An 11,367-nucleotide genomic window follows, 5' to 3' on the forward strand; every position below is an offset into this window, starting at 1 on the left:
TAGAGTATAGAGTGCAACAATGCAGGGAAACAAAATGTAAGCCTAGATTTTTGATAAATGGTTACTGTGCATATTTCTGGGTGTGTACTGCCCCCCACCCCCCAAAAAACACCCAGGAAGCACAACAACAAGTGCATACTGGACTTGAAACCTAAAATTTTTCTAGTTTTTCAATAGTCTTTGTAATTTAATTCAGTTACACTTCTACAGAAAATGACACTCACAATTACATTTGTGTATTCGTGTATATGTGTGTGTATGTATGTGTGTGTAAACACATTCATCTGGATGTATATTGTTATTATGCTTACCTGCAGAAGCCTCCACAATGCCATCATATTACTGTAATTATGCTCACAGTTCTGTTGAGATGACTGAATAACCATGTAAATCTGGCCAGAAGCTGTCAATTCTGTTCTTGGTCAGAGGCTTTGGGGAAATTTCTATTCCTTTTCAAGTAACTGGATGCCTGATAATCTTGGCTCATGAGAAGAAAGGGACAAACAGTTGGAAAAAGCAGAGAGGACATTGCATTCATATTAACCAGAGACAAGCTGGGATTATACAAAAGAGCTCCCAAGAACTGACAAGTTGAAGAAATTGTGTAAAAGGAGACAAAAATACTGACCAGGAGAAGGATGGTTTTAATGGCTCTGGTCTCTGGAGAGAATCTAGAAGAAACACTGGTCCTGGATATGTATTGCATCATCTTATTGTGCTTGTACAGTGTGAGAACCATGGAGCCACTGGCCCATAGCATTAGCCCCAGCAAAAGCATATCAGGAGTGGACAGTAATGTTGCATAAAGGATGTCACTGGTTGGATCATGCCGGGCAGAATAACAATATATAAAAGATTTCAGTTTTGTTGTGCTTTCATTGCCACATTTTGCCCTTATGTGCACAAAATTAACGCTGCTTATAAATAAATGAATTACCCAGTTGAGGTACACAGAGTAACAAACACACCTGTGTGTTCTCAGTTTAAGTTCCAAACATTTGGAATTCCTGGAGCTGATGATTTTGGCCTGAAACACACTAAGAAATGAGGTGCTGCCAATACAAGAACCCCTACCTACTCTGTGCATAGAAAAAAGCAATTTGCATCCAATATCGTTGAGAAAGTCTTTAAATCCAAAAGAAGATATTGTCTGGGGCACTCCTTCACACAGTACAGTTAAGATATTGGCTACAATCAAGTGCCTCAGAACCCAGCCTGTAGACCTGAACCTATACTTTGTTAGATAAAAATATATATAGTGGTATAGAAGAGTGATATTTCCTAGAACTCCTATTATAGTCAGAGAGAAGAAAATCAATCCTATGAGCAACTCACTGGTTTCCATGCTGTCAGATCTTGTTTTCAAACTGAGGATCCTGCATGGCAAAGTGAAGCTGGAGACACAGTCACCATTCTCTCTTCCAAATGAATTCACAAGATATAATCAACATGCAGGGCATCTACCACTGTGGTATAATTTCTACACATAATAAGGTTTGAATGAGGGCTCAAATCCCCATAGGTCCTGGTACCTCCCTTCAGATGACTTGTTGAATTTTGTGGCCAGGGCACTGATATCAGCATCCAGGAAGAAAAATTATGCAGAAAGTGGAACAGTTTCCCCATGTTGACAGTTCTCAACAAAGAACTACACCTCTTGCTATCAGCTCTTAAGGAAATAAAGATATTTGGATAGCTCTTGGTTCATACTTTATGAAATGTGTAAAATACTAACAATGTCTCATTAACAGAACAAGCACAAAACTATCTGTAAGAGGGCGGCTCATGTTTGAAATAAAGCATGAAACCATCTAAATGACTAGCCAATAGTCATATGGCATACATTTAACTCTGGGAAATAAACAAATCTTTGTAAGATACACTAGCAGGGCAACAAAATTATTATCAAGGGAAGATCACATATTATCTTTGTATAACCAAGTGAAGTGATGCTATGATTAAGGACATAAGAGTTGAGTTTTGTAAATTCAGGCTATAACTCCCACATGCATAGTGATAAGCCATATCTTCAATCATTAATACAGGTGGAAAAATATTAGTATGACAGTAGACATTAATGTTTTAAATATTTTTGCCTCAGAGGGAAATTTAGTAGTGAGAAAACAATATCCCATAGAACTCATCTATGGGGCCAGATTTTCTACTTTCAATTTCCTATACAAGTAAAAAGTAATCATATATTTAATAACAATGTTTTAAAATATGTTCAAAAATATTTAATTCTAGTAGTTGATGTCAGAAAGAAGTAAAATTTATAAATGCCTCAATTTAAAAGACTCTTGCTACATGCACAGAAAAAGAATACTAGAATTTATTCAATTTTTGTATTTTCATACTGGTAGGAAACTTATTTTCATTAATCACATTCTCTAAGACAGAGAAAAAGGTTTGTTCACATGACGCCATCATTTATATGCAATTCCCAGTAGAATTGATTGGATTTTGGAACATGTTCTACTCATTCCTATAAACCTGAGGTAATAGTATATGTACCCAAAGAAGTCCTGAAAACGTACTATGTATACCACTGAAGCACAGGTTATTAAACCTATCAATTTATTATAAGGTGTACTTATATTTTAGTCCATTTTTGTTTATAAAGATTGTTTACCAATATTTCATTAATTAATCTGTACATACCCAAGAGCATAATGAAAGAATCTTTGCCACAAATACCCTGTCGATGAATCATCCACCCAGAGCTTATGATCTAATCTGTCATTGTCCAGAGTCGCCACTGCATAACAACACAAAGGAAACTAACAAACTTACCATAAAGATGTTCAGTGTCGCTGATCTCAACGATCATTCTTTGTCAGGTCTCCTAGTGAAATCTTTCATTTAGGAAAACTTTGATTTCTATCAGTCAGACATTACAAGACCCCATAAGCACCAGATTCTTAACAAGTGTGACAGCACAGATGGCACTGACAGTGAGGAATGGTCTAAGTTAGAGCTGGAATGCAGTGCTTGTAGGACTCCAGCATTCATTTCTACCTGATTCCCTTCCTGAGGAGTTTTTCTGTATCCTATGTAGCTTTGCTATTCATCCAGATTCAGTACATGTCTGAATATCTCTTATGATTACTTACCACTAGTCATATATTTAATCTTCTCTGCTCTCAGGTTGCAGTCTGTTCCACTTTCTGCAACATTTCTCTTCCTGGGATGCTGATATGAGTACCCTGGCCACATAATTCAAAAAGTCATCTGAAGGGAGGTACAAGGATCTGAGATATGTATCTGTGATTCTGTGACCTCATCTCCCCTCAGACTTGAAATTATTTCACTTGTAGTAGTAGTGGGTATTCTATGTAGTCTTGTCCAGGCAAAAAATGCTCCAAAATTTTCTCCCCTGTTGACAGTTCTCAAAAAAGAACTACAACTCTTGCCATCTGCTCTTAAGGGAATATTTTGAAGTTAAGAGGGGTTGTTATTTCCTCTGTTTTCTAGAGGCCATGGGATCTTCTCAACTTTATGATTCAGGAGATAATGTATCTCATGTGATGAGTATAATTGAGCTACGTGTAGGTGATGGTTGTTTGAGATGTTCTGTACACAAATCTTAGTTTACTCTCCTTATCTCAGTGGAAACCAATATGTAGAACAGAAATTCAGTTTGCTGTCTGACCAGCAATGGAGGAGTGTTCTTAAGGAATGTTCAACATCCTTAGTCATCAGAGAAATGCAAATTCAAACAAGCCTGAGATTCCACCTCACACCAGTCAGAATGGCTAAGATCAAAATCTCAGGTGATAGTAGATGCTGGCAAGGATGTGGAGAAAGAGGAACAGTCCTCCATTGTTGGTGGGATTGCAAGCTGGTACAACCACTCTGGAAATCAGTCTGGCGGTTCCTCAGAAAATTGGACATAGCATTACCTGAGGACCCAGCTATACCACTCCTGGGCATATACCCAGAAGATGCTCCAACATATAACAAAGACATATGGTCCACTATGTTCATAGCAGCCTTATTTATAATAGTCAGAAGCTGGAAAGAACCCAGATGTCCTTCAACAGAGGAATGGATACAAAAAATGTGGTACATTTACACAATGGAGTATTACTCAGCTATTAAAAATAATGAATTGGAGAAATTCTTAGGTAAATGGATGGAACTAGAAAATATAATCCTGAGTGAGGTAACCCAATCACAAAAGAACACACATGGTATTTATTCACTGATAAGCGGATATTAGCCCAAAAGCTTGAAATAGCCAAGATTCAACTAACTGACCACATGAAGCTCATGAAGAAGGAAGACCAAGTGTGGTTGCCTCGGTCCTTCTTAGAAAGAATAACAAAATACCCAAGGGAGCAAATATGGAGACAAAGTGTGGGACAGAACCTGAAGGAGGGGCCATCTGGAGACCATTCTTCCTAGGAATCCACCTTATGTGCAGTCACCAAAGGTAGATGCTGATGTGGATGTCAAGAAGTGCATGCTGACAAGAGCCTGATATAACTGTCTCCTTAGAGGTCTGTCAGAGCCTGACACATGCAGAGGTGGATGCTCACAGCTAAACATTGAACTGATCATGGGGTTCCCAATGGAGGAGTGAGAGAGAAGACTGATGGAGCTGAAAGGGTTTGCAACCCCATGGGGAGAGCAACAATACCAAAGCACCAGAGCTCCCAGGGTCTAAACCACCAGCCTGGGGGCACATAGAAGGGGACCCATGACTCCAGTTGTATATGTAGAGGAGGATGGCCTTGTTGGGCATAGGTGGGAGAAGAGGTCCTTGGTCCCATGAAGGCTGGATTCCCCAGTGTGGGGGAATTTTAGTGTGGCGAGGTGGGAGTAAGGAGTAGGTGGGGTCACATCCTCATAGAACCAGGAGGAGGGGGGATGGAATGGGGTGTTCCTAGGCAGGGGGGAATGGGGTAAGGGGATAAGATCTGAAATGTAATATAATATCCAATAAAAAAATTGTCATGAGAAAAAAATAATTCAGTTTTCAATCCCACCAGTAATGAATGAGTGCTCTTTCTCCACATCCTTACCAATGTGTTTTGTCACCTGGGCTTTTGATTTTAACCATCCTGACTGTTGAAAGTTGTAATCTCTTGGTCATTTTGATTTGCATTTCTCTGATCACTCAGGGCTTTGAACATTTCTTTAGGTGTTCCTCAGCCATTTGAGATTTCTCTGTTGTGAATTCTTAGTTTAACCCAATACCCCATGTTTTGATTGGGTTTCTTGGTTTTTTGGTTGTTAGCTTCTTGTGTTCTTTATATATTTTGGATATTAGCTCTCTATCAGATGTGGGGTTAGTGAAGATTGTTTCCCCAAATCTGCAGGTTGCCAATTTGTCTTATTGACTATGTTTTTTGCCTTACAGAAACTATCCAGTTTAATGAGGTCCCATTTATCAATTCTTGATCTTAGATAGTGAGCCACTGGAGTTCTGTTTAAGAAATGTCACCCTGTGCCAGTGAGTTCAAGGATCTTTCCCACTTTCTCTTCTGTTTAGTGTATTTGGTTTAATTTTGACATCCCTGAACTTTGTTCAAGGTGACAAATATGGTTCTATTTTCATTTTTCTACATATAGACAGCCAGTTAGACCAAGACCATTTATTGAAGATGCTTTTTATTCCTTTGTATATTCTTGGTGTCTTTGTCAAAGATCAAGTGTCCATAAGTATGTGGGTTTATTTCTGGGTCTTCAGTTCTATTCCATCGATCGACGTGTCTGTCTCTGTACCAATTCCATGAAGGATTTTTAAAAAAATCACAATTGCTCTGTAGTAAAGCTTGAGGTAATGGATGACAATTTTGACAGCTTTTGTTTTATTGTTAAGATTGTTTTTCCTATTCTTGTCTGTTTTTTTTTCCTTCCAGATGAATTTGACAATTGTTCTTTCCATGTCTTTATAGAATTGTATTGTGGTTTTGATGGGGATTGCATTGAATCTGTAGATTGGCTTTGGAAGGATGCCCATTTTTACTATGTTAATTCTGCCAATCCATAAGTTTGTGAGATCTCTTCTTTTTCTGAGATCTTTAATTTTTTTTATGAGAGACTTGAATTTATTGTCATACAGGTTGGAAAAAGGTGTAAGAAGCTGAGGGGTAGGGCAACCCTGTAGGAGGATCAGCAGTCTCAATTAACCTGTATTCCCAAGATCTCTCAGACACTGGACCACCAACCAAGCAGCATACATCAGCTGATATGAAGTCCCCAACACATATATAGCAGAGGACACCCAAGTTTAGGTTCAGTCAGTGAAGATGCACCTAACCCTAAAGAGACTGAAGGTTCCATGGAGTTTAGAGGTCTAGTGGGGTGGGGGCTTGGGGCTGGTGACAACCTTGAGGAGATGGCGAGTGGGGAGCTTGGAGGAGGTATGTTATGTAGAAGAGTTGGAGAGTGGACCGGGAGTGGAATAAAATCTGGAGAGTAAAAATAAATAAGTAAATGATAAAAAAGAAATTCAATGGAAAAATAGATATGTTTGATATTCTCAAGAAGCACCATGAAATTCATAAATCTAAATAATGGAATAGGCAGAAGCCAGACCCTCTATATATGTAGTGCAAATGTGAAGATTGGTCTTCAAGTGGATCCCATAACAAGTGGTGTAGATGTTTTTGTCTCACTTTCTGACCATTGGGCCCCTTACCCCTACCTAGACTTCATGGTTAGTCTTCAGTGGGTGATGCTATGCCTTGTCCTGCTGGGACTAGATGCCCCAGGGTAAAGGGGTACCCAAGGGCATTTCCCTTTCTTTGAGGAGGAGTTGAGGTAATGAAGTTATTGACTTTAAACATGAGAGTAGAAATAGAAGAGGAAGAGTCTTTGTGATATGGATGTAAAGTGAATAAAAATTAAAAAAAACATAAAATAAAACAAAATAAAAACAAGTTAAAAGTAATGTTTATTGAATAAATGTGTTTCCCAAAGTAATTTACTCTTGCTATTATTTTATCTATCTATTTATTTGTTTATTTATTCATTCATTCATTCATTCATGTGTTTTTTCTTGCTTGTTTTTTTTTTTTTTTTTAGAAATTATAACTTCATCTTGATAATAATTATACAGATTTCTACCAATAGGTTATGGCTGTGCAATAAGTCCTAGCTAATCCTCCCTGTTCCAACAAAACCACTACTTTTCCCTAGAAAGACAGACCATTATTAACCACATTAGTCCCCAAGCCCAGGGAATAGGGGCGCTGACTCTTCTGTAACTTCTTCAGGCTGATTACGGGCGTTGAGATATTAGAAGAGGGGTGGGGGGAAGAGTAAGTTGATAATCCTCTGATGCTGTGTCTTCACTGAATCCAGATGGAATTCCAGGACATCGGAGGTTTGGGCAGGTCTGCTCTGTATACTTGATGAGTAGATACACCAAGGCTGTGTATTCTCTGGAGTCTTGGGTCCCTCCCTATGTGTTCCCTGGCTGGTGGTTTAGACCCTGGGGGGCTCTGGTTTTTGGTATTGTTGCTTTCCTCCTGGGATCTCGAACCCTTTCCGCTCCTTCAGTCCTCTCTCTAAGTTCTCTATTGGGAAACCCCTGATCATATCAGTGGTTAACTGTGAGCATCGTCCTCTGAGTGTGTTAGTCTTTGGCAGACCTCTAAGGAGACAGCTATATCATGTTCCTCAGATTATGCACTTCCAGCCATCCACAACAGTGTTTAGCTTAGGTGGCTGTACATGGGATGAATACCGAGGTGGAGTGGTCTCCTGATAGCCCCTCCTTCAGTTTCTGTCCCATGTTTTGTTTCCGTATTTGCTCCCTTGAGCATTTTTGTTCTCATTCTAAGTAGTACTGAGGCATCCCCTCTTGGTCTTCCTTCTTCATGAGATTCATGTGGTCTGCTGGTTGGGTCTTTACTAATCCTAGCTTTGGGGCTAACATCCGCTTAACAGTGAGTAAATACCCTGTGTGTTCTTTTGGGATTGGGTTAAGTCACTCAAGATGATAATTTCTAGATCCATCCATTTACCTAAAAATTTCTCGAATTCATTATTTTTCATAGCTGAGTAATACTCCATTGTGTAGATTTACCACATTTTTTTGTATCCATTCCTCTGTTGAGGGACATCTTGGTTCTTTCCAGCTTCTGGCTATTATAAATAAGGCTGCTATGAACATAGTGGAGCATTTTAAAGCTGAATTTAATTTTTTCTTTTATTCGATATTTTATTTATTTACATTTCAGTTGTTATCCTATTTACTCATTTCCTACCCCCACTGTTAACCACCTATCCCATACCTCCTCCTCCTCCTTTTTTGCTTTTATGTCATTTAAATTACATACAAGTATTAAGGGCAGTTCTAGGTTGAGGAACTGGCAATACAACAGATGTAAATAGTCAAGGAACAAGTAAGACAATAAATCCAAATAGTCAAAGAACATGCAGCACAATAGAGTCCTCTGATCACTCCCGTGATCACTATTTCTAAGGGATTATCAGGATGTCCAAAATATCTGGTCCTGTTTTTCTGTCCTAGCCCAAAGTCATTTTCATGTCTGAAGCCTACTTCTTGTTCTAGCATAAGATTTAGATTCCTGCCTAAAATTACTTCTTTGTTCTAGTCTAATGTCTGATTTCTGCCTGAAGCCTACTTCCTTGTCCTTGGTCAATGTCTGATTCCTGTCAGGTAGCCCCAAAAGCTTTCCACATCTCCCCCTTTTTATTGCATAAACCTAACTCAGTCACATAAGACTGAGCCTGTCTTAGGTGGTTCTGACAAGAATGCCTCCCTTACTCATCATGGAACATGCATTATCAAAACAATGCACTTTTGTCTTTGGTTGGTAAGGTACTTTGCAGAATCTTACCTGTTCTTGGCTTGCCAGGCAAATGGGCTCTGATGAGTGTTACCCTGCATGGATGAACAATTTTTCTACCAGAGGTATGAATTATTAGTTGAAATTTAATTAATGCAAAATTTTAAATAAAATCTCACTTTCAGGCTTTTCCCTGTGAGTTATTGGTCTGAGAGGACTTGGAGGCAATTGAACACCACAGGAGTTTGCCACTATTTTTACATGCCGGTTATAACTAGTTGGTGATAGTCTATTGCTATGGAGACCATGCAGTAACGATGCAGTTTAAGAAATCATTATAAACTGTCCAGGAAACACCTTAATTAAAGTATTCTCAGATAAAAATACAACAGTAATTTAGCCTAGTACTGTATTTTGCATTGTATAGGGCTGATCTACCAGGAAACTGGTGATGACTGGTACAGCAGTATAATGGCTGTTATAAAATAACTAATTATTTTTTAGATCACTGAATGTAAGGCCTGTTTCTGATTTAGAATTTCATATATGATACAGTTAAGTCTGCTAAAAATCAGAGAGTATGGTATAATAGGCCCTAGTGTAAATCTCAATGGACAGTTATCCTTTCAAACCTCCTTGTAAATATAACTAATGACCACAGGATAACTCACTCAACTTTTCCACTTAAGCTTATTTTTGCAGTCTTCATGGTAGAGCTGGGTTAGTATAACTCTTATTTTTTTTTCCTTTTTCATCAAAGTTTATATCTGGGGTGAATAGCTATGTTTTCACATACTCCCAGAAAAAGTCATATAGTACAAGTGACCTCATGACAGGGACAAAAAGAATCCAAGAATAGCTTTGAAGGAACAGTTGAATGACTATCATAATTGATGGTTACATATGTCTGTGAGTGATCTGTGTAAGACCGTTGTAGTCAAAGTTGTCATATTTTATGTTAGGGTGAAGTATTTCATGTGATATTGGATGGTATATCTCTTGCTGTACTGACAATTAGGATTTCCTGTAAAGAATAAGAAAACATTGAACTAACCGGAGAAAGCTTAAACAAGAACATCATTAGTGGAAAACTCATAAAGGAATCTCTATTTAAAATTTGAGGGATAAGAAATTGGATCTATCCCAGGAGTACATGAATTCGAAAGAATTACTGATGGACTCAAACATAAATTGCATCTCCTAAACATGTAAGACTGTCTCAAAAGAAGTTGGTTGGGCTTTTGTCCTATTTTGTTTTTGGTTGTTATGATGACACACAAAAAGAAAATCCAAGTGGAAGGATTTATAGTGTAGCATGAAGGAGAGTCATAACATGCTTGAAGCCAGAGGACAAACTGAAAGAGAATCAGGTCTTAGGGATTGACTTTAAGGCATCAGGCTTGGAATCAATCACCTTTACCTGTTGAGCTATCTAGTTAACACCTATGTAGGATGTTTTAGTGATTTAGCTCTTTAGGACTACTTATAAAGCCATTTTATGAGTAGTGATCATTTACATTCAATAGGAGACCAGTATGGTTGTGCTTATGTGGGTAAATGTGTATTGGTGGCCAAATGTCTCTCTGTGGACACCTGAAAAACTAAATTTAGAAACAAAATAAAATAGAGCCATCAAATCATTGACACACAAATTTGGAATAGTCTCATAGCTCTCCTATGGTTGGCAGAGATGTCAGGTTCTTAAGCACAGACCTATAAAGCAGGAGGCTGAGGATGTGGAATGGGTAAAAGAGATCTGAGCCTTACCATTCTGGATCTTTTTGAAAGATTAATTAATTATTTTATTTATTTATACCACAAATGTTGCTTACACCATTTCTGTTAGCCTTTGCACAGTTCTTACACCTATGCCTCCTACTCTTTGCTTCTGAGAGTGTGGCCCCCTATGTATTCCCTTACCCAGTGAGGCCAGGCAAGGCAACACTCCCCTGCATATGTTCCTCAAGCTAAGGAACAGCCTGTGTATTCTATTTGGTTGCTGTTTCAGTCTCTGGGAGCTCCCAGGGATCCAGGTTAGTTGACACTGTTGGCTTATTATGGGGTAGCCATCCCTTTCAATCCTTCCCTTAAGTCTTCCTCATGTGTCTCTGACCTTTACCAATACTTGGCTGTGAATATCTGCATCTGTCTCAGTGAGGTACTGCGTAGAGCCTCTCTCAGAGGATAGTTATGCTAGCATCAGTAATAGTGTGAGGGTTAGTACCTGACCATGGGATGGATCTCAAAATGGTCAGCCATTCTTTCAGTCTCTGCTCTATCTTGGTCCTTGTATTTATTTTAAACAAGAAAAATTTTGGGTCAAAAGTTTTGTATGGGTGTTTTTGTCCCCATCTCTACATGTTAGTCCTGTCTAATTATTGGAGGTGGTCTCTTTAGGTTCCATATCTCCACTGGTCAACATTTCTGCTAAGGTCATCTGCTGCATTGACTCCTGGGAGTTTCCCTAATTCCTCATCCTGAGCCTCTGGGACTTATTTCAATGATTTCCCATCCCAGACCCCTGGCAACTCATAATTCCATTCATTCTCTTGGCCCTCTGGGACTAACTTCTGTCTCTTCCCTCACCTGATCTCACTCC

General features: G+C 38.8%; 1 protein-coding gene across 1 annotated transcript; it reads right to left on the reverse strand.

Annotated features, from left to right (window-relative positions):
• Nucleotides 1-406: 406 nt before the first annotated feature.
• Nucleotides 407-1,429, reverse strand: LOC143440952 (vomeronasal type-1 receptor 4-like). Its single transcript, XM_076927896.1, has one exon. It carries the CDS (start codon nucleotides 1,343-1,345, stop codon nucleotides 407-409), a length of 939 nt encoding a protein of 312 aa, XP_076784011.1. The 5' UTR covers nucleotides 1,346-1,429.
• Between the last annotated feature and the right edge of the window lie 9,938 nt (nucleotides 1,430-11,367).

This window comes from Arvicanthis niloticus, chromosome 30, assembly GCF_011762505.2.
Source record: "Arvicanthis niloticus isolate mArvNil1 chromosome 30, mArvNil1.pat.X, whole genome shotgun sequence".
Taxonomy (NCBI): domain Eukaryota; kingdom Metazoa; phylum Chordata; class Mammalia; order Rodentia; family Muridae; genus Arvicanthis; species Arvicanthis niloticus.